The sequence below is a fragment of the Phyllostomus discolor genome, chromosome 4 (genome assembly GCF_004126475.2).
Source record: "Phyllostomus discolor isolate MPI-MPIP mPhyDis1 chromosome 4, mPhyDis1.pri.v3, whole genome shotgun sequence".
NCBI lineage: Eukaryota > Metazoa > Chordata > Mammalia > Chiroptera > Phyllostomidae > Phyllostomus > Phyllostomus discolor.
The window spans coordinates 204,784,564-204,808,810 of NC_040906.2; the positions used below are offsets into that span (position 1 = coordinate 204,784,564).

Here is a 24,247-nt window from a genome sequence, read left to right on the forward strand (position 1 = left end):
GGCGGGTTCAGCACTTCCGCTCCGTTAGAGAGCGAATGAGAAAGGCTCCAAAAGGTAGGACGGAAGTCAGGATCCTGGAGGGCGCGAAGATGGTGCTTTGTTGCGCACGCGCAGTTGTACATTCTAGCGCCTTCTAGAAGAGGTGGTACACAGTGGGGCGGAGCTTAGAGTGCGACGGGAGTGAAGGGGCGGGCCCTTCTCAGAGGCAGAGCTGGGCTTCCAAGCTAGATTTGTGTCTTAATTTATTTAACAGCGATTTACAACTGTTTTCATCTCTTGGCACACATAATCTAAAATTCTGCAGCATACCCAAAAATACACTTCTTGGCCACCTAAACAAAAAGGGAAATTTTGATTCATTCATATCCGACAGCTATTTTTCTGTTGGCTGTTATCAATTTTTAATTTGACTGTCGAAAGGAAAGAGGTCAGTGCCCAGGAGTGAGCAGGTTAGAAATCTTGCACGCCGGTTGCAAATCGCTGGTTTGTACAGGACCTGTTTTCCTTGTCCTAAAATGTAGGAACTTGCTCCTGGAGCATGCAAGTCACAGGCTTTGTTCATGCTCTCCGAGCGTAAGCTTGGGCCAGGGTGGGACGGGGCAAAGCTATCCATGGGCCACGCCCCCCCTCCCGTCTCGTCTTCTCACTCCCGCAAAATGACAGCCACTCTTTCTGAAAACTGTGCATCTTGCTCTGCCCCATTCCCTCTCAGTGTCCTCCAGGTGTGTGTCCCAAGCTCTGCGATCAGAGGGCCCAAATAAGGTAGCCTGAAGTTACGGGTTCCTTGTGTGGGTCTCGACAAAAAGCTGTAAGAAGCGTGGTGTAAAAGAACCGGTCGCGCCCACCTTCAAGGGCGTTCCTGCGGAGTGGTTGGTCGGCTCTGGCGGCGGCGTGCACCCCAGCGTAAGATGATTGGAGGGGCGGAGATGACAGATGGTCCTCTCAGCCACTCACTGGAAGGGAGGTTAGTTCCGGGTGGCGGCGTGAATGACCGACGCGGCCTGAAGGCTTTTCCCTGAGTTAATATGGCTGCGGCCGGCGAGCGGCGGGGTCGCGGGTGAGGAAAGGAGGCTAAGCTTTTCCTAGGCTTTGACCACGATCCTGACAGCGATGGCGCTTCGGTCACGGTTCTGGGAGGTGTTGTCGGTTTGCAGGAACCCCGGTAATTGCTCGCTTCTCTGAGATTTACTCCCCGGGGCTTGCACAGTAACGTGCAAGTGCAAGTGGTATTGCATGTCCAGCACGCCCCATGGAAGGGTGAGCGAGCTAACGGCACTGTGATGACAGTCGTAGGAAATTTCAGCGACCGGGGTCTGAGATGGCTACCTCCCGTGGCCAAGCACACCTTCCAGGGCGCGAAGATGGGGGGCAGTGGATGGGAATACTCCTGTTTTGTCCGTATTCGTTACATTTGAAGACCCTCCTGGTTGCGTCCATTCGTAGGGCGTGGGGTCGCGGCGCTGTCAATCAGTTCCAAGCCAGAGGTGAAGCCCGAAGCGGACCCCCTGGGAAACGAAGCGGTGGCCCCGGAGTTCACCAACCGGAACCCCCGGAACCTGGAACTGTTAGCCGTGGCCAGGAAGGAGCGGGGCTGGCGGACGGTGTGGCCCTCCCGCGAGTTCTGGCACAGGTACTTAACCCTGCTCGGGACTGACCGACCGAGCCACGCGCGGTCCTCATCCCTTGGTCCAGGGCCGGGTACCGCTGCGGACTCGCTCCTAAGGAAGCTGCGCTGCGGCGGGTGGAGGAGGGCCTCCGGAGGGAGAGGGGCCGACACGCGACAAGTGGGTGTCAGAAAACAGAAAGAGGGTGGCGGGGGAATGGGGGGCTGGGTGCCTACGAAAGCCCCTCTGAAAGCCAGGAAAAAGCCCAGTTTTCTGCCAAGAGGAGCATTGCCAGCAGCGGACACAGTAGCGTGGGTGTGAGCTCGGTGTGTGGGTGTGTGAGGACCTCAGTGGACAAAGGAGGGGACGGTGTCAGATGAAAGTGGAAAGGTCGGTGGGGCACAGATTGTGAACTTCAGATTGTCAGTCGGAGTAAGCACTTTAGACGTTATTTTCTTTTTTAATTATTATTTTTTAAGATTTTATTTATTTATTTTTAGAGAGGGAAGGGAGGGAGAAAGAGAAAGAGAGAGAAACGTCAATGTGCGGTTGCTGGGGGTCATGGCCTGCAACCCAGGAATGTACCCTGACTGGGAATCGAACCTGCGACACTTTGGTTCGCAGCCCGCGCTCAATCCACTGAGCCACGCCAGCCAAGGGCCTAGACTTTATTTTCACAGCAATGAGAAACTGAGAGAGGATTTCAAGTTTGAGCCTGAATTAAAACTAAATCGTTCTGGTTAAGGGAGAACACATTTTTAAGGGGAAGGGTGGAAGAGAGAAGACCGTTCAGGATTCTCTTTGTTATTAAGATGGTTATTTATCGAACACTTTCTGTTTACCGGGAACCATGCTGGTGGCTTCACATGCACTTAAGTCTTTGATCCATCTTGTATTTATTTTGGCGTTAGCCGGAAGATAAAAGCTTAAATTTGTACCCTGTGTAGGGACCGCAGCTTGGCTTTGCCACCTCAAATCCTTTTTGACAAGGATGCTGGGTACATAGGTCTCTGCTCTCAGAAGCACCAAATTTCTCTTTGATGTTTGAGGTTAAGGGGAAGTGCATGGTTTATTTATTTATTAGTGAGGATATCCTCACGGAGGCAGAGGAAAAATACCTGTCCCAGGTAAAATCCAGGTCAAGTACGTTGCAGTAAATGAGCACAATGTTTAGGCATGCGTTCCCCTGAGGTCGCCTACCCTTAGGATTCCTTCACGATGTCGCTCTCCTTTCCTCACTCAGGTTGCGAGTGATAAGGACCCAGCATCACGTGGAAGCACTTGTTGAGCGCCCCAATGGCCAGGCTGTGGTTTCCGCGTCCACGCGCGAATGGGCCATTAAGAAGCACCTTTACAGCACGCGAAACGTGGTGGCCTGCGAGAGCGTGGGGCGGGTGCTGGCAGAGCGGTGCCTGGAGGCGGGCATCCACTTTATGGTCTACCAGCCGACTCCGTGGGAGGCAGCCTCGGACTCGGTACCGTTGTTTTCACAAGCTTATCTAGTTGTGTTCATTCTTTTTTAAAAAAAGATTTTATTTATTTTTAGAGAGGGAAGGGAGGGAGAAAGAGAGAGAGAGAGAAACATCAATGTGCAGTTGCTGGGGGCCGTGGCCTGCAACCCAGGCATGTGCCCTGACTGGGAATCGAACCTGTGATGCCTGGTTCACAGCCTGCACGCAAGCCACTGAGCTACACCAGCCAGGGCTAGTTGTGTTCATTCTTGACATTAGAAACTTGTGTAGTAGTAGCAGTTGTTCCATATTTCAAGCTCTTTTCGTGTGTCAGACTCAGAGGTGAGTATCCTGACGAGCCTCAGCTGACCTCACCCTCCCAGCAGCCCACGGGGCAGGACTAGGGTTCTCCGCTCTGCACGCGAGGCGCGTGCTGGAGGCTGGCAGCCCAGCGTCCCCGTAGGGGAGCTTTCACACTCTCGGGGACTGTTACGGCCACGACGCTGACCGCTCTGCTTCCCTGTTCACACACCAACTCCTTGTCCGTATGGTTTTAAAATACCGCTTGACGTCCTTGACATGTCTACACCCTCTTTTTCCTTGTCTCTGTGATTATTTAAAGACCATTCTCTGAAAAGCCGGTATGGGGGGGGGGCAGTCAGCATTGCACAATTCAGGGGTTCACGTCTCCTTCCCTCAGGAAGCGGGCTGTTTGTTGTCGGCTCACTCGTGGTGAGCTGGTTTCTTGCATCTCAGCCTGTTTTTCTGGCCTTAAACCTAGATGCAGCGGCTGCAGAGCGCGCTGACAGAAGGCGGCGTGGTGCTGCGGGAGCCTCGGAGGAGGTACGAGTAGGGAGAGGCCTCTTCGGAACGCGTGAATGTCCGGCCGTCCGTGCATCCATCCGTCGGGAGAGCGTGTCAGGGAGAACAGCCGGCTGGAAGTGTCCTGCGACAACCTACCTGCCGGAAGGTGTCTGCAGTCAGGCTCGGCCCCCCCTTGCCTTGCGCCTCGCGTGTGTGGGGCTGGCGCCTCGGGAGTGTCCGAGGAAACTGTCACCAGTTACAATTAACTTTCGAAGTTCAAGTTAAATGTTTATATGTTAAAGAATAAAGGCACATTCTGAACTCCCAGTTTCTGGTTATATGAAATTTCTTCCCTTTTCCAGCTCGTTCTGGCAAGCATGCACACGCGGGGTTCACGCGGAGCGCTTGCTGTCGTGTCCAGCTCCCGGTGAGCGGTCTGAACGGCAGCCGATGCTGCTCAGGGTGCGGAGGTGGCTTTTACAATGTGAGATGTCAGTGTAGGTTGGTTACAAACAGCGATGCGCAGAGAAAGGGGCACGTTCTAACCTCAGTGGGGCCCCCGGACCCTAGCAGACAGAACCCGACAGGAAGGGACAGAGACTCACAACGAGGCACTGAGGACGGGGGTGGGATGGACAAGGTGAGTGTGTTCTGGATTCGGCACGGAGTGGATGCTGGATGGATAGGAGACGAAGCTTGGAGCGCATTCAGGGTGACCGGAAGCTGGAGCAGGGTGGGTGGAAGTCCCAAGCAGAAGCCGGAGAGGGGTGGGTGGGAGTCCCAACCGGAAGCCGGAGAGGAGTGGGTGGGTGTCCCCGCAGTTCTCTGAAGGGTGTTGACTGAACCAGGTGAGGTGCGAGGAGGGAGCCTGGAAACAGTTCAGGTGTGACTTCCAGAGCATCTCCCTCTGGCCAGTAAACGAGTAGCCGATTAATTATATGGGCGTGAAATGACGTTACACTGTCGGTCTGGGTGTTCAGTCTGTATGTTAGAGAAAACAAATACGCACGCACCAACACTTTTAAACAGTGTAATGGATCCTGAGAGGCCTTCGGAGTGCAATGGCTTATCCCCCTTTTGGTCGCTAAATACCCCAGGGAAGACGCTGGAATGTACATGTGACAGTTCTGCTGTTTTCTGACCTCACCCCGGAGACTGACTGGGGCGCCTCGCTTTTTTATGGAGTTTACAGTGAATGTATCTGTATTATACAAGCTTCGTGGATTCTGTCTTCTGCAAACTAATTCTACACATTATTATTTCTCTCTTTTTTTAAGATTTTATTTATTTTTAGAGAGGGAAGGGAGGGAGGGAGAGAGACAGAGAAAGAGAGAGAAATATCAATGTGCAGTTGCTGGGGGTCATGGCCTGCAACCCAGGCATGTACCCTGACTGGGAATCGAACCTGGGACACTTTGGTTCGCAGCCCACGCTCAATCCACTGAGCTACGCCAGCCAGGGCCACATTATTATTTCTCTTTTTTTTTTACATTTTTATTATTTTCCACATTTTTTATTGTGATTCAAGTACCGTTGTCTCCATTTTCCCTCACTTTGAAAGTCACGGTTCTCTAGACGGCTGTTCGGTCAAGTCTTGACTTCAAGGGAAGGTATAAAAAAAACCACGGCAAGGACAAGTGGCTTTGGAGATAGGTAATGACGAGACAGGGCTCACCTGTGAGCGATGCTGTAGGTGGGGACTTTTCCCTGCAGGGAAAACCATTGTTCTAGTTATCTCGTCTAGGACTCCTTCAGTTTGATTGGCAATTCTTGGAGCTCTGTGTGGCGGTTGCCACAAGGCATTAAAGACAGTGACGATGCCGCCCTGGCCCAGCAGCTCCCTGGGTTAGCGCATCCACCCTGTACCGCAAGGTTGCAGCTTGGATCTCAGCTCAGGGCACGTACAGGAAACGACCAGTGACTGCGTGAACAAGGGGAGCGACAACATCGATGTCTCTCCCTTCCCCTCTGGCTCTCTGAAATCAATCAATCAGTCAATCAGTCAAAGGACAATGATGATGCAAAGTAAAGTGAAGAAAAGATGGGGGGGAGGGGAGGGGAGGGGAGGGGATGGGATGGGGACACACCAATACTAGCAAGGATGCCGGGTTGGGAGACGTGTTGATTTAGGAAACCTACGAAGTGTGGTCTCTGCAACGGTGCCCCCCCCCCCCCACCCCCCGCACACCTGCATTATCAGCTTACTGCACTTCCTCCGGCGGGGGTGGGGGTGGGGGCTGTTCACGTCTTGGTTCGCTGTTTTTCAGGCTCAACATTCTAGGTCTGCCTATTTCGTCGTGACCGCAAAGAAACTGCGGCGGAGCAAGGTAAGTGGGCTTTGACGGCAAAGGCGAGTCTAAGCGCGACTCTTATCGTAGCCCCCACAGCAAACACCTAAGAGCAGGCGGGAGGTGTGCGCCCAATCCGCAGGTTCCGGGGGGCGCGGGGGCGGCCCGTTTCCTGCGCGAGCCCTTTAAGGTCAGCGGCGCGGTGGGAGCGCGTGGCCGCCCTGGGTGACCTCGGCCGGGCTGCGTGGCTGCGTGACCATGGACGTGGGCGCCGACGAGTTCGAGCAGCGCCTCCCTCGGCTGCAGGAGCTTGTCCTGGGCGCGGACTTCGTGGGTAAGGCGCGAGGTTCGGGCCTTGTCGCCGCGGCCCTCTGGGCTGGGAGAGCCGGCGGAGGGCGTGGTGTGGGCGGAGGGGGCGGAGAGGCGGGGCCGGCTGGCTGAGACCCTCTCTAGGCCTCGGGAGGCTCCAAGTGAGAGGTTCCTTCTAGGCCTGGCCGAGGGCGTGCCAAACAGCAGTTACCCCCTTGGCCCCGCATGGTCCAGATGAGCCCAAGGAACTGGCTTGTCCTTGCTTTGGCTCCCTCCGTTTCCCCTTTCTGAACTCACCTGGCCTGTGGAGCACAAAGAAGGTGAGCCAAGTGGTCAGTCTCCCGCCTGCAGCGTTCAGAGCGTGAAGAGCTGTGGCAGGGGGGCTGGGCCTGGGGACTCTGGTCTTTTTTGCCTTCCCTGCAGGTCTGGACATAGAGTTCACGGGCCTCCGCACCAGCCTGTCTGGGCCTCAGCAGATCAGGTAAAGCTAAAGCTGCCTCAGAGCTGAGTGAGAGAGGACCTGGCCTGCAACCCAGGCATGTGCCCTGACTGGGAATCAAACCAGCGACCCTTTGGTTTGAAAGCTCGCAATCCATGCCCCTCTGGGTGGCACCCTGGCCACATCAGCGTTGTTTCTCAGCAAGCACCTGTTGGCACGGGGCGGGCAGGACACTATTTTATGTGGGGTTTTCCCCAGCTGGAGCAAGGCAAAACGGTGGAGAGGCGCGGAGGCCGGCGCCTTGCTGCCCCGCCATTGCCTAAGGGATGAGATGCCGGTGTTTTCACAGCCTTTTCGACTTGCCGTCGGAGTGGTATCTAAAGACCCGGCAGAGTGCTCGGCAGTTCACAATCTGTCAGATTGGTGAGTCTGATCTTCAGCTGTTGGTCACGATTACTAAGAGGGGTACTTTTACTGTCTTTGTGGTTCTTTTTTTTTAAGATTTTATTTATTTATTTTTAGACAGAGGGGAAGGGAGGGAGAAACAGAGGGAGAGAAACATCAATGTGTGGTTGCCTCTCTCACCCGCCCCTCACTGGGGACCTGGCCTGCAATCCAGACATGTGCCCTGACTGGGAATCGAACCAGTGACTCTTTGGTTCGCAGGCCCACACTCAATCCACTGAGCCATACCAGCTAGGGATGTTTCTTACTGATCAAACAGCTTTGACACCTTCCAAAGAACCCAGCTATCGTTTCATATGCTTGTTTGGTTTCTGGTCGAGTCTGTCAGACCTAACACTGTGGAGTAAGCAGACATCAGTTCAGCAGCAGAAGCTCCGTGCCGAAACACATCAGCGTTGCAGAGCCTCTACCATCCTTCAGGGAAAGATGCTTGTAGTTTTTGCTTAGAGAAAACGTATGCCAACAAGAGCATCCTGCACACATGTTGTTCTGCATCTTTCTGTTTTCTGCATCGTTTTGGTTTAGAGATCTTTCTAATACCAGCCCCTGCAGATCCCTTGTCCACTCTGAACAGTGGTGCTCTAAGCCAGGCACGCATCTGCAGGCTCCCTAATGACGCATACTTCGGTTACTGTTCGTGATAAAGCCAGGCACGCTTTGTGAGTGCGTGAATAAGCCAACCAACGCATCCCTGTTTCTCTCTTCCTTCCTCTCTCGCTCTCAAAAATGAGTAAATTAAAAACACAAAAAACAAGGTGGCATGGACTGTCTTAGTATTTATACCTTCCTGTACTTTCATGTGCATGTGTGTTTGGAGTGCCCCCAGCAGCAGAGTGGCAGAGTTAAAAGAGTGTGTGCTAAAGCATGGTTCCGTGTTGCCGACCCGTTCCTCCTGCGACCAGGCACCTGCTCAGTTCAGCGGCTCACACCGACAGCAGTGACTGTGCCTGTCCCCTCCCTCATGCTGGCTACTGTCGTCTTGAATTCTTTTGTCCGCCTAGTAGTAGAGGAGAAGTGATATGACTGTTAAGTTGATTCCCATTTTTAATGCAGGGTCAACACACTTTTTTTGCAAAAGGCTATTCAGTAAATGTATCAGGTTGTGCAGACCATACGGTCTGGTAGAACTACTCAATGTTGCCATTGATAATGGGAAATCAGCCTTAGATAGTGTCTAAATGAAGGAGTGTGGCTGTCATCCAATAAAACTTTATTTGTAACCACAGGCCCTGACCGGTTTTACTGACCCTTGCTTTTCCTGTGAATGACGCTGGGCATCCGTGTGTGTTGCTCTGTATCTTTGTCCTTGGTTATTTCTGTTGTGGTGGCTGTCCTTGGTTGTAAGCCCTCTCTGGAAAGTGTGGGAAATAGATGTGGTCCTATTGCTGTCCCGCTACTCGGAAGTCTTTTCCACTTTGTATGTGGTCTTTTGAACAATGCAGACACGTTAAAGCAATTAAATATATAAATTGTCATGGTTTTAGGTGTTTCCTCTGGTTAGCTTTGAAACTATAAAACGTCTATTTAATTTGATTTCTGTGTGAAGAACCATCCACAATTATATTTTAGTAATTTCAGCATAACAGTTTGACAGCTCACATTTTGAACCTGTCTCCTCCCCCTCCTCCTTTTTTTTTTTTTAAGATTTTACTTATTTATTTTTAGAGAGGGAAGGGAAGGAGAAAGAGAGAGAGAGAAACATCAGTGTGCGGTTGCTGGGAGCCATGGCCTGCAACCCAGGCATGTGCCCTGACTGGGAATCGAACCTGTGATGCTTTCGTTCACAGCCCGAGCTCAATCCATTGAGCTACACCAGCCAGGGCCTCTTTTTCTTTTTTAAAAGAGCTTATCATCTTCTAAAGCCCACACAGTTTTCTGAAAGCAAAGTACTGTTCAGAACATTTTGCTGTAGCACGAGAGCTAGCTCCCGGCAACCCTTCCCGGCACTCACCTCCCCTCCCCTGCTGTCACTCCCCCAGGACTGTCTGTGTTTACCAGCGTCGAAGGAGAGCCAAACAAGTATGTATAAAGCCCTTCGCAACACACGCGGCTCCTCTCTGCCTGCTGCTCCCCCAGATCTGCTCGGGCTCTGAACCACTTTGGGCCTGGACGCCCCATATCCCCCGGCTTCTGTGCCCTTGCGTTCGCTCCCTTCCCTGAGGACTCCGGCTTGTCCTCCAAGTCTCTCAGAGCAACACCTTTTCTGGGGGCCCTTCAACCCATGAGGGGTGGAGCCTGTTCTTCGAGGGTGGGGTGTCTGCCTCTTTTCACTGACCCCCAGGGCCAGACAGAGTGCTGGAAAGAGCCCTCTCTGAAGCCAGCTCCGAGGCAGAGCTTTAAAAATGCATGTGGCTTTTTCTCCTTATGTTTACTTTTTCCAATAGGTACGTAGCCCATTCATATAACTTCTTTCTCTTCCCGACAACGTTTGGGATTTTGGACTCGGAATTCTCTTTCCAGGCTTCTAGTGTTCAGTTTTTGAACCAGTACGGCTTCGACTACAACAAGGTACGGACGGCCCTGCGGGAGGGAGCGGGGAGGTGGGAAGGGGAGCCGGCCCGAGCGTCTCCGCACCCCGTTTCCGGCCCCTCGCATCCGCATGAAACCGGGAAAGCTTTCTTTCCACTCCGCTCCCCAGCACAGAGGGTGACACTACCCGACTCCTGTCTCTTCCCGTCTCTAGTTTCTCAAAAACGGAATCCCCTACATGAACGAAGAACAGGAGAAGAAAATCAAGCACAGCATCCTGACCGGGAACTGGAGAGTTCGCAGGTAGAGCCCGTTTCTCCGGGGGCTCGGCGGGTTTCTCTGTGGCTGGCGTTTCTCTGCGTCTCCTGTGGGTGGGCATGTACCCTCCTCGGGGGCCGGCGAGGCTTCTGCGGCCTGTGCTCCGTCCGACATTGCCGCTCGGAGCGCTGGCGATTCCACTCCCACGCCTGGAGTGGAGAGACCTCCCCCTGCGTTGGCTGTGAGGTCGGTGTTCAAAGATGAAGGAAAAATGGAAAAAGACCCACCTCTTAAACTGGTTCTCAAGGAAGCAGGAACTCCACTCCAGTGCGGGGGGAGGGTGACTGTGGTGGACGCAGTGTGACATGGCACGTTGGCCTTCAGTGTGACCTTAGGGGTCTCTCAGGGTGCATCACAGGTGACCTTGACCATGCCAGCCGCATGCCTCAATTCGGAGCCTGCTGTGTTCCCCGAGGGCAGGACTTCTGCCTTTTTTCCTTTGGCCCTAGTGCCAGAGGTCATACTCGAGTCCCTGCTCTCCCACAGAGGTCCCATAGGGCAGGGTGAGGGGTGGTGGGTGGCAGAAGGGGCAGGCCACCGGGTCCCAGGCCGGCCCCGCCTCCAGTTGTCTGCTTTTGAGCAAGTGATTGAAGCTCTTCCTGCCTCATCAGGGAGTGGGTGCAGCGAGACAGCTTCTGACTCTGGAATGCTGTGCTTAGTTATTCGGTCTTGATCACGATCTCACGTAATGGTGGAGTTTGGGTTCGTATTTTTTTAACTCCTTGTTTGTGATTTTCACACAGAAATGGAGCTTTTTGTAAGGGAAAAAAAACAATTTTAATTTTTAAAAAAGACTTTATGTATTTATTTTTAGAAAGGGAAGGGAGGGAGAAAGAGAGAGAGAGAGAGAGAGAGAAACATCAATGTGCGGTTGCTGGGGGCCATGGCCTGCAACCCAGGCATGCGCCCTGACTGGGAATCGAACCTGCGATGCTTTGGTTCGCAGTCCACACTCAATCCACTGAGCTACGCCAGCTAGGGCAATTTGAATTTTTAACCTTCTGTTATTTTCTAATGTTGGAGAAGAGTCTGTCCGTACCTCAAAGTAACATCATGTTCTTGTATTTCTAAGACAGGAGACGCTGCATTTCCCCACATTCCTGCCTGTTCCTTAGCCACCCAGATGGTGGCGCCTTGCACCTCCGAGCGCGAGTTAGGGAGCCGGGCTGGAGAGTGGTGCGGCGGGTGGGCTAGCTGCCCGTGCCTTTTCCTCCATGTGTCCGAGGGGAGCAGAGAGCGGCTCGAGTTCTCCTGTGACCGCGTGGGAGAGGGCGGGCCAAGGGCTTGGCTCCCCGTGGCAGGACGGGACTCGGGAAATGACCGGTCTCTTCTGGGCGCGTTTTCCCGCCAGGATCCGGCGTTAAGCCCGGAGGCCGCAGCAGCAGCTGCCAAGACTCCCTCGCTGGCGTGGCCTCAGGGCCCCGGCGGCCTTTCCCCAACCCTCTGCCTTCCTGTGCCCGCCCGCAGTTCCCTGGATAAGGACCAAATCAAGGTGGTGATCGATGAGGTGACGCGGTGGCTGGCCCTGGCAGAGGAAGGCGACTGCATGACTCTCCCTGGCATCACTGGTAGGCACGTGGCTGCAGGCGGTCGCTCTGGTCACGGTCACACACCCTCTGCTCCCTCGGGTCACCCGCCCCGCCGACGTGGGGTCCTCGGGGTGAGACGCGGCGCTGACCACAGTTCGGAAGGCCAAGGCAGTTTGACCTGTTCTGAACTTCAAGGTCGAGGAAGTGAGGTGCCTTTGGAGCCGCCCTTTCACCCCCATCCCAGTGCCCTGTGCACACACTTGCAGTCGGCTTCTGTGGGTCCCCAAATTTCCCCCCCACGGAGCGGTGCAGAGTCACGGCGCCCAAGCGCTAGATTAGCGAGTGGTCCTCAGGGCAGGTCTGTGGGCCCCAGGGGCCTCTGAGACCTTCTCCAAGGGGACCATGAGGTCAAAAGTATAGTCAAAATGTCACTCAGCCAGCACTTGCTGTTGTTGTTGTGCAATTTGTGCGGACAGTATCAAAGCCCAGGCGGGTGAACCCGTCGGCACCTGGGCACAGACTGAGGCGCAGCATCGACCTGCTGGGGGCACTGCGTTCCGTTAAAACAGAGGTCCAGTCTAACTTGACAACTCCCTTCTTAGAGAAGCAATAATTGTTTTTTAAAAGATTTTATTTATTTCTTTTTAGGGAGAAGGGAAGGGAGGGAGAAAGAGAAGGGGAGAAACACCCATCAGTTGTTTCTGGCACGCCCCTGGCGGGGGACCTGGCCTGCAGTCTAGGCCTGCGCCCTGACCGGGAATCGAACCGGAGCCACACTGGTCAGGGAAAGAAGGAGTAATTTTATTCAATCTCAGTCTTTGCTCATCTTTTTAAACACTCTGGGTGTCAGCGCAAGCATGTAGACAAGTAAGTGTGTGTGACACCACGAGGCTGCGGGCCGGAGCACAGTGGCTGTCTCGAAGGAAAGCGCTCGTGTAAGTTTTTGAGTCGAGAGCTGAATTAGCTGCCTCCCCCCCACCCCCCATGCAGCACTATTCTTTTTTTTCCTAGACTTTAAAAAAATTTTTTTAAGATTTTATTTATTTATTTTTAGAGAGGGAAGGGAGGGAGATAGAGAGAGAGAGACATCAATGTGCGATTGCTGGGGGCTGTGGCCTGCAACCCAGGCATGTGCCCTGACCGGGAATCAAACCTGTGATGCTTTGGTTCTCAGCCCGCGCTCAATCCACTGAGCTATGCCAGCCAGAGAAGCATTATTCTTACTTAAAGGAATTGACTGTGGTTCCTTTGACTTGGGTATCTTCATTCACTTTCTCAAACGGAAAAAGCAAGTCTGTCTGTCTCTTCAAGGAGCACAACTCCCAGTGTTTGCTGGTGGTGCCGTTGGAGCTCACAGTCGGGAGTGGGCACTGGGGCCCTGGCAGGGTGGCTCAGTCAGAGCCTCATCCCGCACGCCGGGAGGGGAGCGGGCTCGACCCCCGTCAGGACACAGACCTGGGTCGTGGGTTTGACCCCCAGTAGGGGTGTGTACAGGAGGCAGCCGACCGATGTCTCCCTCTCTCCCCCTTTCTCTCTCTCTAAAATCAATAAAACGTATCCTTGGATGAGGGTGAAAAATCAGCAGTCTGGGGTTTTGGAAGACTGCAGCCTGCCACCACGAGCGTGCCAGCTCCCCTGCCCTGAGGCCTTTCTGATGAGGTCACGGGCCACATTCACAAGCGTCCCTGGTTGTTGCACTAGGGTGAAACGCATGCACACTGGGAGGTCTGCGGAACGTGGCACCCCTGTGTTTTCCACACAGCCTACCCACAATGTTGCAAATCCTGGGCAAGAGGAGAACAGGCTTATTGTTTTAAATGAAAACTGTGCCATCTTAAATTTAAGGTGTAGTTTTTTTTTAAAGATTTTATTTATTTTTAGAGAGGGAAGGGAAGGGGAAAGAGAAAGAGAGAGAGAAACATCAATGTGCAGTTGCTGGGGGCCATGGCCTGCAACCCAGGCATGTGTCCTGACTGGGAATCGAACCTGCGATGCACAGCCCGCGCTCAATCCACTGAGCTATGCCAGCCAGGGCTTAAGGTGTAGTTTTAATTTCTAACATGGTGGCAATCCATAGCCATCATTGACACTCAGAAAGACCCTTTGGGGTCCTCAGTGGAAGAGGAGCCGGCCTGGAGACACACCTGCAGGCCATTGCCCTGGACCGCGCCCTAGCACGCTGCAGCTGCTGGGCCGGCCCTGTTGCGAGCCCCGCACTTCGGCACACCTGAGAGCTGCCTCTCCCTTGGACCCTCCTCTCGGCGGCTGTCTCCCTCCAGCCTCTCTTGAGGGCAGGGCAGACCCCCGGCCCAGGGTCGGTGGGGCTGTGTGCGAGCCCTGTGTCCCCTTGCTGTAGGCTTCCAGGCCTTCACGGTCCAGCTGGTGCTGAAGCAGGCCCTCCCTGGCATCCAGGCAGTGCGGACGGACCATGGGGTGAGTCCTCCCTGCCGCGGGCCACCCTGGCCGCCCCACCCGCTCTCTCCTGCGACCACCCCCAGCCCCTGGGAAACATGGCTCTCTCCCCCATAGCCCTTCCCTTTGGAGATGAGGAACCGCCTCTTCGGCATCATTGCCAGGATTCGGGGCACTCGTCCCTCCTTTCCGTTTCAGGTGACAGTGAAGAAGGCGGGCAAGCAGCATCGCTGGTACCTCGAGGGCGCCTCCTGTGACGGAGAGGGCCGTTGGAAGGAGAAGCTGCTTCTGTCCGCCAGGGGCTTCTCCGTGTTTTTCCAGATGCTGGTGAAAGCCCAGAAGGTAGGAAAAATATCTCCTCCATTCTTAGTTGGGGGACAGTCTTCTGCGTTTCTGGCTGTCGCACAGGTGGGACCCCCAACCGTAAAATGAGGTTTCTGGGGAGAAGTGGTTCCTTCTCGTTGATCACTGGCTTTATGGGTCTCACTTGCCTCCACCCAATCACGACACTGGTTTGAGGAAAGACTGCCGTACGGACTGTTACTGTTCCTCTGCCCCTCTCGGGCACGTGGGTACCGTGGTACTAGTGGGCTTGAGACCCCTTGGGGATCTGAGTGTCTGTCTGGTCCACACTTCAGACGTCCAGTGCGGCCCTGGCCTCACGTCCCCCCTGCTCGCTGCTTTTCTTCTGTTCTGGGATTTAAGCAATGGGACTACTTTTCACAGGGGTGGGAGGTGGGCGGGGGTGGAATTACCACGTGGCGACAGCCTCAGTGGGTCCGAGAGCTATGCCATCTGCCAGAGACTGTTAGTCCGTGGTGTCTGTCTCTCTTGTGCCTGAAGTTTCACGTCCCTCACCTGTCGCTTTCCTCCAAGCAGCCCCTGGTGGGGCACAATATGATGATGGACCTGCTGCATCTCCACGAGAAGTTCTTCAGGCCCCTCCCAGGTAGGGGCACGCCCTTCCCTCTCCTGCCCTTTGATCTCCAGGTGCCACCCTGGAGGGGCTGGGCCCGGAATCCTGCTCCCGGAGGGAGGGGCCAAACGGCTCTGCGGAGCTCGGGCCCTGGGTGCTGTTTACCATCCCCCCCCACCCCCATGGAGGACCAGGGGACTTTCTCACCGTGGGGTGGGGGGGATGTCTATGTTTGAATTAGTACTCCTGCCCCAAAACAGAGGGTACACAGTCCCATTGTAGGAAACTCGGCAAAGTCGGACACCGGTGACAAGCCACCCGCGATCTCAGCCCTAGTCCCGACACTGGCCTTTCCTGTGTTGTGGGTTCTCACTCATTCGACCACACTGTGTATTTGATTTTGTGTTGGGGTTTTATTCCCCTCATACCAAAAGCATTTACTATGTCGCTAACGCAGTGCATGTGATCTGAGTGGCTGGGTGGCCCTGTCCTCCAGCTGTCAGCACGCTCTCCCACCACGGGAGTGCCGCGCCGCCCGTAGGAGCCCCGGCCCGAGTCCTCACGCGCCCCCCCCCCCCCCGTCCTGTGTGTGTTCTCGAGCGCGTCACGCCGGCACACCTGTTCTCGGTCTCCGTGCCGATAAAGTGGGGCGTTCATGGCACCGGTCTTGCAGGGTTGTTTGGGACCAACTGAACTAGTAAAATACACCCAGGGCGCTCGTCTAGAGTGATGGGGGGAGGAGGTTCTGTCTGGGAGAGGTCGCCCCCCGAGACGGATGGCCAGAGCGCCTCGGTTTGGGGATATCGAGGGAATCGGAGAATGGGGGGCAGAGCCAACGAGCACGTGCTCAGAAACAACCCCACCAGCAAATCGAACGTGCTGGGAGAACTCAAGCCTTGAGAAAGGAAGTCGCTGGAGACTCAGCGCCGCACGGCCCTCGAGCCTGGCGTGCGTGCGTGTGTGCGTGCGTGGCGGGGCCGGGGCCGTGGGCTGAGAGGCGGGCAGCGACTGGGTAAACCCCTGAAGCTGGGAGACCGGCTGCTGGCGCCAGTCTGCCGCCTGGAGATGGGGGGGGTGACGCCCCCAAAGGGAAGAGGGGAGCCAGCAGCCGCCTTTGGGGAGCAGGAGACGGGCAGGTTGGAAGAAGAGCACACGTGGCAGGGGGTTTGGTTGGTTGTTTTTTGCAGCAAACCCCCTAAACTGCACGCAGGTGTGCTTCTGATAGACACGCCCATCGGTAGTTAAAAATTGTGATCGGGCACATGACCCTCGCTGTAACGCTTTCGGTGGTTTTTCCCTCGGAACTGTCATTGACCAACCGTGGTCTCATGTCCGGGTCCCAGTAACACCTCCTTCCCCTTTCTCCACTGGCTAGAACTCTGCAAACTGTGTTAAGCAGCGTTGGTAGTAAGCGTCCTGAGTTGGACGGAAACCCTTTTGGCTTTTCGTCCTGCAGACGGACGGGGCAGGCGGGCCTGGGAGGTGGAGCGTCTGGGTGATTTAGGAGCAAGGATGTTTTCGGTTCCCAGTTTGTGTCGTTTATTCACCAGCTGGTGACAAACCAGGCTGAGAACTTCCCTCCCATCTTACCGACAAACTCACCTCCGACGGTCTCCGTCTCTCCCCACAGAGAGCTACCATCAGTTTAAGCGGAACATCCACCGCCTGTTTCCGGTCCTCATCGACACCAAAAACGTGACCAAGGACATATGGAAGGTGAGGGGCGGCACTGCTGTAGGTGAAGGGGTGCTTTGCCCCAGTACCACAGCTTCCTCTCTCCTTAACAATTGTTCCTCGAACCCTTGTTGATTCTCATACTTTACAGCCAGTACCGGTTTCCTTTTCTGTTGTAGCACCGCTGGGTCATTGTAGCTCACACATAATTCTTTTCCTTCCCTCATTCAAGTTCATGTGCTTCTCTAGATGGGGCCACAGAACCTGTTCTAGAGCTTGATACATACCTAGTATTTGCCACACGCTTAAAGGGCATCAGGATTGGGGGCGGGGTCGCCTCTTAAAAAGTCTTGAGAAAACGTCTCTCCCGAGCCATAAGGCACTGGGTCTTCAACCCACACAGCCCATTAGTCACCTGGGAAGCTAGATTCTAAAATGTTGGGGATCTAAAGTCGCCTGTCAGCCTCCCTGGTTCAGAGGGTGGGGGTGGGACTGCTCAAGCTCCCAGGTGACTGCTGTTGTGCTTGGGGGCAAGCACCCAGCTGACTTACATGCTGCTTGGAATTGAACTGAGGAACAGGGAAAGAGGAGTGGGATTGGGGTCTTCGAGCCTCACGCTGGCCACTCGAGGTTAACGACCTGCTGAGGGACCCGTGGGGACGAGACTGGGGGCTCGGTGCACCATCGCCCGGAGATGCACTTCTTTCGTGCTTCCCACGCTTCTAGTGCTGGCGGCCTTCCGTGAGGTCGCTTGTCTCCATGGACCCGAGCCCCAGGGACAAAGGGGCGGGGTGTGGGGCCAGTCTCAGGGAACCAACCCATGGTGCCCCTTTCCACACAAGGTGAGACCGACTCTAGGTCGTGGGGACCTGGCTTTGCTCCGGTCCTCAGAGTGCCTGGTGTCCCGCATGCATGTCCTCGGCCGGGTCTGAGGCCTCGGCATCCCATGTGTCCAGAACCCCCGAGCCCTCGCCTTTGAAGGGCGAGAGTGCGAGCTGTGTCTGTGGCAGCTCCTCCTAGCTTAGGTTGCCGGGCGCCTTACAGGAGCCCAGTCCTGTAAGGGACTGTGGGTACCCTGGCATCCTACATGAGGGATGAGGACCGGCAGGTTCGGAGAGGAGGAGGCAGCGGCTGTGGGAGTTAGCGTTTTTCAGGCCGTTTGAATGGCCCTTTGGGAATACCTGAAGCAGGTAATAGACAAAAGCACACATCTTTAATTCTCCCTCATTTGTTTTCCACAATCACAGGAACTGAATTTCCCCAGGGTTTCAAATCTTTCCGAAGTTTACGAAGTCCTGAACAGGTAAGGAGGTCATCGTTTGGAGCCGGGGTCCTCAGGCGGGCGAATCTGCTCCCCGGGACACATGGGCGATGTCTCAACCTTTATAACTGGGGGTGCCACTGGCACCCAGCGAGCAGAGGCCAGGATGCCCAGGACGGCCCCCAACACAGAGTTCTCCGGCCCAAAACATTACAGGTGCCGCGGCTGAGAAGCTCTTCCAGAGGGGCGGGGACCTGCTAAAAATACCTGCAACTGTGTAACGATGACGTGGTGTTCTCTGTCGGCCGGGGTTTTATCTTCCCTTGCCCTGTTTCTGGTCCCTGGAGTGACGCATTCCGTGAGAGCAGGGTGGTTCTGTTTCGTTTTTCTTTGGGACCCGGATGTTTCTCTTGGGCCTGATGCCATGCACGGAGCAGCAGGTGCTCCTTGAACAGTGTGAGAACGAGCGACACCCGTGCCTGGCGGAGCCCCTGACCTTGGCTGTGCACTGCTCACGCCCGGGCGCTGCACACGCAGGGTGCAGGTGTGATGATGTCTCTGTCCCTCAGACCACTGGACAGCCAGCCCTCAGGGCAGAGCCGGCGTCGAGCTGTGGTTGGTGCCCAGGCTACGTGTCTGCCGGACGCTCAGAGCCGCCGGTTCAGCCTGGTGCCCGCTGGTCTCGCTCTCCTGCCCCGTTGCCTAGTTACACAGGCCCTACGCGCCCGGGCCCTCACTCCCTGCCTTTCCGTTTGAAGATGCCCAGGACTAAGAACATTTTTATTTGTATTAAGACAGCGAGGGGAGAACCCAAGGGACTGGTTTTAGTGAATAGTCTTCATCCTGTGTCTCTCCTCCAACAGCGACTTGAATCCCACCAAGAATTCTGGGCCAGTGATCATTCACGCCAGCGAGTGCGAAAAATACGGTGGGTGCCCGTGAGGGCATGCCCCGCAGGGCCAGAGCTGGGGCTGGGTCTCCCTGGGGTGGCTGGGGCGACCCCACCGGTCTCCTGTGCTGTGCTCCCTGTCGCCCCCTCGCTGGAAAGGCGCCATCCTGGAGGCGCTGGAGGGTCCTGGGCAGGGTCAGACGCATCAGCTCCCCTTTGCCGTGGCGGGTGGGCTGTGGGGAAGCACTCAGCTCTGCGCTTCCTCCCCCCCCCCCAGGGGGTGCCCGTGCCACGGGGGGAGGAGCGGGAGAGGCGGGCAGTGGGTGGGGGAAGGTCTATGGAGGAAGCACGGGTGCAGGTTGTGTGTGCCCGGCCCATGCGGGGATGCCGGGGTGGGGATGCCGGGGCGGGGCAGAGACACCTTCCCCAGGTGCGTTCTGACCTGTCTGCCGCTCTCTCTCCTGCTCCGGAACGCCGCCTCAGCAGAGACAAAGTACCCGCACGAGGCAGCCTACGACGCCTTCCTCAGCGGCTCAGGTGAGAGTGGGTGTCCTTTCACCAGGAGGCCCATGTCTCATCTGTGGCGACCCCTGCCACCGCCCCCCCACTCTCGGCTCACTTCCCGGGAAGGCGTGCCTTTGCGAGCCTTCCCAAGGTGGCCAGGTGGGGCCTCGACACCTGTCACACCTCCAGCTTCTCTCCCCAGTCCTTTTGAAAGTGGCGCACCTGCTCCTGTGGAGACTGCACAGGTGAGTGGCCCTTCCTTGCGTCCTGTGATCTGCCCTCCCGTCAGCCAAGACCTCCGGCCCCCTTGGCTGTCCCAGAGAAGGGGGGACGCAGAGTGTCACTGTGTAATGGAGTCCCTGGCTGGGTAGCAGCTTCCCCCCCGGGCGGCCTTGCCCCCCGCCCCTCCCCCATGCCGGTCCTGGCCCCTGGCCCTGTCTTGGGGTCGGGCCGAGGGGTCGCCCTGCTTTAGTGCTTCCCAGCATGCTGTGCTGGCTTGGTCTGTCACCACGATCCTCATAACCATGTCACTCAGAGAGCGGCAGGAGGACAGTGCTCAGGTTGGCGAAGGACACGTCCTCGGGGCCCACACAGTCAGGCCGGCGGGCAGGTGGCGGCGGGCAGTGACTTGGAATCAGGCCCGCATTGCGGGGGGGGGGGGGGGGATGCTGGAAGCCCCAGGTCAGAGTCAGGTGCATCTCCCCGAGGCGGCGGCAGCAGCAGCGTCCTGGACGTCCGTGCACAGGCAGCTCTGGGCTCAGGGGCGCCGGCTCAGCCCCCGGTGGCACGCCTGTTGAGCGGGACTCCGCCAGCCAGGTGGGGGAGCCAGTCAGAGGGGGGACGTGGTCTTTGTGGCTGGCTTGGAAGCAGTTCTGGGCCGCGGTCTGTTAGACCGGGCTTGGCCGGCGCTTGTCCATCAGGGCGACAGATACGGCGCACGGAGTAGGCTGTGGCACGTTGGCGTGAGGCTGACGACCAGATGAGAAGCCTGCCCCCCGTCTCCCTTTGTCCTGGGCTCTGGTGGCGTTGAAGGGCCCACTGGGAGGCTCGTGTGCCAACCAGTGAGGGCCACTGCCAGCTGCAATGGAGTCCCCTCATGCCCAGCGTCCGGGCCGTACAGCCGTTACTTCCTCTTCTGCTCACGACTCGAACCCTGGCAGGTTTAGGGAGGTTCCTCGGGGGCCCAGGCCCGCCTGGGACCGCAGCTCAGGCCCCTGCCCAGCCTGCGCTCGGTCAGGTGGCCGAGCAAGGCTTTGCAGGAGGGACAGCAGTTTGGAGTTGAGGGTGTTGCCGCATCAAGGGATGACAAAGTGGCCCGTCCCCTGAACAGTGGCCCCTCACTGCCTCTCTGGGCCCCGTGCTCACGTGTGTCAGCCGAGGGATCGTCACCAAACTGCCGCCGACAGACGGTGACCACCCGGAAGCTCTGCTCTGGCGTGGGCCCTGGGGGACAGCGCTGAGGTTGGCAGTGGGGGGAGCGCGCCGGCCCACGCCCAAGCAGCTGGGGGGGAGGAAGGCGGAGCGTCTGGGGCAGCTCTGCCCAGTGGGTCCGCGGAGCCGGTGGCCGCCAGCGTGCCCGCGTGCTCTGGTTCTCTCTGCCCGTGCAGTGCTGGCCCCGCACCCGAGCCCTCCTTCGCCCTGTGCCTCGAGGCGCTGGCCCCCTACCTGAACCAGGTGAACCTGATCCGCGCCGGGGTCCCGAAGATCGTGAGTAGCCTTCGTTGCGCTGTTCCCCCGTCCAGGGGCTGCGCTGGGCGGCAGCCTTGTTCTCTGGGACACCCTAGGGGGCTCCTAGAACCACCGAAACCTCAACTGGTCATTTTTTTTCTCGTCTTCCCGCCAAAACCAACGTGGGCCCACTCCTTCCTTCCGTCCCCCTCCTCCCCCACCCGCAGACGGAGCCTTTCCCACCTTGTCTCTCGGGGGTTTCCAGCCGGGTAGGCCGGCAGCAGGAACGGTGGGAATCTCCTCCTGTTCTTCTCCCTGTCTTCCAGAACTTTTCTGGCCCCGATTACCCCAGTGTCCGACCCCCCGTCCTCCTCCTCAGCGTCAGCAGGTGGCCCGGGGTCAGCGAGGAGCAAGTCTACCGTGAGTTCCAGAACCTCTGCAAGTTCGACGTCCGGCGACTCACGCGGAACCAGTTCCTGCTCCTGACCAACAAGTTCAAGGAGTAGGTGCCCCGGGTGCCAGCTGTCCCGCCCCCTCCCCCCGCTGCCCCCTCTCCTTGCCTGCAGCCGCTCGGAACCTGCTCGGAGCCTTGGGTGTGCGGCGCCCACGCTTGCAAGTGCCAGGCTTGAACACGCTTCCTTCCACAGTGCCCGGAGCGTCCTCAAGGAGCACAGGGGCCACCCCACCCTGCGGGTGGCCCTCTATCGGCACTGGAGACACTCGCCGGACGTGAGCTGCCTGCTGCAGTGAGTGGCCGGGGCTGGGGGTCCGCGGTCCTGCTCTGGTCTCACTGGGGCTCAGCTCGGTTGCTGGCATGTTGCGTTGTGAAGGGCTCGTTGGCACGTGTGGCGAACGGATGTCACTCGGTGACGTTCACTGGGCGTCTGCTGTGTGGGGCACGTCGGTAGGTTCTAGGGCCTCGTCGGTGACAACAGCAGACTCCCGATGTCATGGAGCTCACGCCGCAGCTGGGGTGGCCGCAAGCCAACAAGCGAACTGCGTGCCTGAGCGGATGACAGGTGTTAGTGAGCACGAGAGCCCTTTCAGGAGGTGGGGCTGGAGGGGGGCTGGGTGGCTTGGGGGGCTGCTGTTGAAAGAGAAGATGGGAGGCCCTGCGTCCACGCAGAGGGGGTGGCAGGGCGGAGGCCCTCGGTGGGAGGGCAGGGTGTGCCGGGGGCAGTGAGGAGGCCACGGCGACGGGAGCGAACTAGTAAGGAGCTGAGGCTGGAGATGTCCGTGGGTCCTGCGTGGGTGGGGGGAGGGGGGTCACGGGTGAGGACTGGGGAGAAGCTGCGGCCCTCAGAGGCTTCTGACAGAGGAGTGATGACGCGTGGCTCTGTGGTGGACAGACTGTGGACACCAGGCCGGGGAGGAAGTTGGGAGCCTAATCACCTGGTCATAGTTCGGCCGTGGCTCGGACTGGCGGCTGGTGGCAGAGGGGGGTCAGTGAAGGAGGGATCCCTGGCACAGTGGAGAGAGTCAGGTGTGAACCCCGAGGTTTTTTTGGCCGGAGCGTCGAGAAAGATGGAGTCGCTGGTAAGGCGCTTTAGAAGGCCCCGGCTGCAGGAAGAACGCTGTTGGAAGAAAGCCCTTGGCCTCTAGGGGGTGCTGCGTCCTGCGTCACCCTCTGATGTCGGTCACCAGAAACGTGCCCGGTGGTGCCCCAGGGCCGTGCTGACCTCCAGAGGCAGAAGCGCTGCCAGCGCCGGGACAGCCGTTGGGGGGAAATAACATCTGTGTGAACCACGCCGGGGAGAGAGGGCAGGCGCCTGTGCGGCAGAGCCCTGGGGCCTCCCGCGCCGACCCCTGCCGTGTGTCTGTCTTGCAGAGTCTGTGGCGTCGTGACCACCTGGGCCCTGCTCGCGTTCCTCCTGGGAAGACCCAGCCCCTGACTCCGCGCGGCCGCCTGCGGCTCCGCCCCCTCGCCCGTCCGAGATGGCCAGCCCAGGTCTTGGGTCTCGTTCGAGTGCACCATCTTCTGTTTGCAGATGGATCTGCCTGGTCCGTCCTTCCAAGGAATTTTGCCACGGTTTCCACCAGAAAGTCTGTAACCACGATCAGTGATAAAGAAATCCATGGGCGGCTCTCCCTCCCAGGAGCGCGCCTGTGAAAGTCCCCTCCCTTCTTCTTACCCCGGGCAAGTTGCCGTCACCCCCATCCGTCTGTCTGTGTCTGTCTGGCGGCCTCTCCCCTGAGCCCCAGGGGCCCCCTCTTCTGCCTCTGTCCCTCATTTCCTGAGCCCGCCTCTTCCACAGCTCACGTCTACCTCTGTGACTTCCTAAACAAATGTTCTCCTATTAAAAACAGAAACCCTTGGATCTGGTACCTCTGTGGCCAGGGAGAAGTCACTGCCTCTGGGCTTTAGTGTCCCAGAGCGTCTTATGAACAGACAGGTGGCGTAGGGGCTGGACGCCAAAGGGAGGACCGGCTGTGTTCCCTCCGGGGGCGGAATCAGTGGCCGGCTGGCTGGTGAAGGGAGAAAGCGAAGCTGGGGGTCCGTGTGCTTGGGCGATGCTTTGGAGATGGATTCTACACCATGAAGTGCTAATATTTAGAAACAACAACAAAACTAGAGTTGAGGTATAATCAAGTATTAGCTTACCATAGTCTAAGGTCTTAATTTCATCCACGTAGTTGGGTATAAACATTTAAGTTACCCTAAATCCCTGGCGTAGTTAAGGAGGGAGGCAGCAAACGAGGCAGGAAATAAATAGGGGCCGTCATGCCTCGCCCCCCGAGTCTCTCTGGGGCTTTTCTGACTGCCGCGTCCCACTCCTCTCTGCCACGTGGCTGCCGGGGGGCGGGGCTGCCAGGGGCAGGGCTGAGGTGCCCACTGGTCTGGGCGTGGCTGCCGTGGGGGCGGGGCTGCTGTGCCCACTGGTCTGGGCGTGGCTGCTGTGGGGGCGGGGCTGCTGTGCCCACTGGTCTGGGCGTGGCTGCCGTGGGGGCGGGGCTGCTGTGCCCACTGGTCTGGGCGTGGCTGCTGTGGGGGCGGGGCTGCTGTGCCCACTGGTCTTGGCAGAAGGGTGTCCCCCCCCCTCCCCCGGTCGCTGGGGAAGGGAGGGCAGGGGTCCAGCAGGACCGTGTGGTCTGTCCGCCTGAGGGCCCGAGGACCCCACCTCCACTCCTGGAGGAGGCAGGGGTGGCCCACCTTGGGGGTCGCTGGTCTCTCATTTTAAACCGGACACTCTGCTTCTGTGTTTTCCGCCTGAGAAATGCGTGGACGAAATGCAGTCTCCATCCGAGG

The 24,247-nt window shown here is 57.3% G+C and overlaps 2 protein-coding genes across 3 annotated transcripts; both read left to right on the top strand.

Moving 5' to 3' along the window:
- Window positions 1–972: 972 nt before the first annotated feature.
- Window positions 973–4,184, top strand: MRPL18 (mitochondrial ribosomal protein L18). The gene is made up of 4 exons (XM_028510591.2): window positions 973–1,162; window positions 1,444–1,630; window positions 2,848–3,079; window positions 3,837–4,184. Exons 1-4 carry the CDS (start codon window positions 1,111–1,113, stop codon window positions 3,906–3,908), a joined length of 543 nt encoding a protein of 180 aa, XP_028366392.1. The 5' UTR covers window positions 973–1,110; the 3' UTR covers window positions 3,909–4,184.
- Window positions 4,185–6,130: 1,946 nt separating this feature from the next.
- PNLDC1 (PARN like, ribonuclease domain containing 1) lies at window positions 6,131–23,320 on the top strand. 2 transcript variants are annotated; one of them, XM_028510672.2, is made up of 19 exons: window positions 6,131–6,481; window positions 6,880–6,937; window positions 7,245–7,318; window positions 9,340–9,379; window positions 9,745–9,868; window positions 10,044–10,132; window positions 11,615–11,715; window positions 14,033–14,109; window positions 14,287–14,430; window positions 14,968–15,037; window positions 16,635–16,720; window positions 17,926–17,981; window positions 18,803–18,867; window positions 19,312–19,365; window positions 19,535–19,577; window positions 20,940–21,039; window positions 21,327–21,502; window positions 21,648–21,746; window positions 22,829–23,320. In XM_028510672.2, the coding sequence occupies exons 1-19, from the start codon at window positions 6,406–6,408 to the stop codon at window positions 22,890–22,892; spliced, it is 1,596 nt and encodes a 531-aa protein (XP_028366473.1). In that variant the 5' UTR covers window positions 6,131–6,405; the 3' UTR covers window positions 22,893–23,320. The 2 variants fall into 2 exon arrangements, with proteins under 2 accessions (XP_028366473.1, XP_035880846.1); XM_036024953.1 differs by having other exon boundaries at window positions 14,965–15,037; window positions 22,829–23,157.
- The last annotated feature ends 927 nt before the right edge of the window (window positions 23,321–24,247 follow it).

What these genes read in the sequence shown, in the direction of transcription:
- PNLDC1 (XM_036024953.1), top strand. Translation starts at nt 6,406, where the DNA reads ATGGACGTGGGCGCCGACGAGTTCGAGCAGCGCCTCCCTCGGCTGCAG. An exon ending in CCTGGGCGCGGACTTCGTGG is followed by an intron (nt 6,482 to 6,879) that starts GTAAGGCGCGAG and finishes CCTTCCCTGCAG; the next exon opens with GTCTGGACATAGAGTTCACG. An exon ending in CTCCTGTGGAGACTGCACAG is followed by an intron (nt 19,578 to 20,939) that starts GTGAGTGGCCCT and finishes CTGCCCGTGCAG; the next exon opens with TGCTGGCCCCGCACCCGAGC.
- MRPL18 (XM_028510591.2), top strand. Translation starts at nt 1,111, where the DNA reads ATGGCGCTTCGGTCACGGTTCTGGGAGGTGTTGTCGGTTTGCAGGAAC. An exon ending in GTCGGTTTGCAGGAACCCCG is followed by an intron (nt 1,163 to 1,443) that starts GTAATTGCTCGC and finishes GTCCATTCGTAG; the next exon opens with GGCGTGGGGTCGCGGCGCTG. An exon ending in TCCCGCGAGTTCTGGCACAG is followed by an intron (nt 1,631 to 2,847) that starts GTACTTAACCCT and finishes TTCCTCACTCAG; the next exon opens with GTTGCGAGTGATAAGGACCC.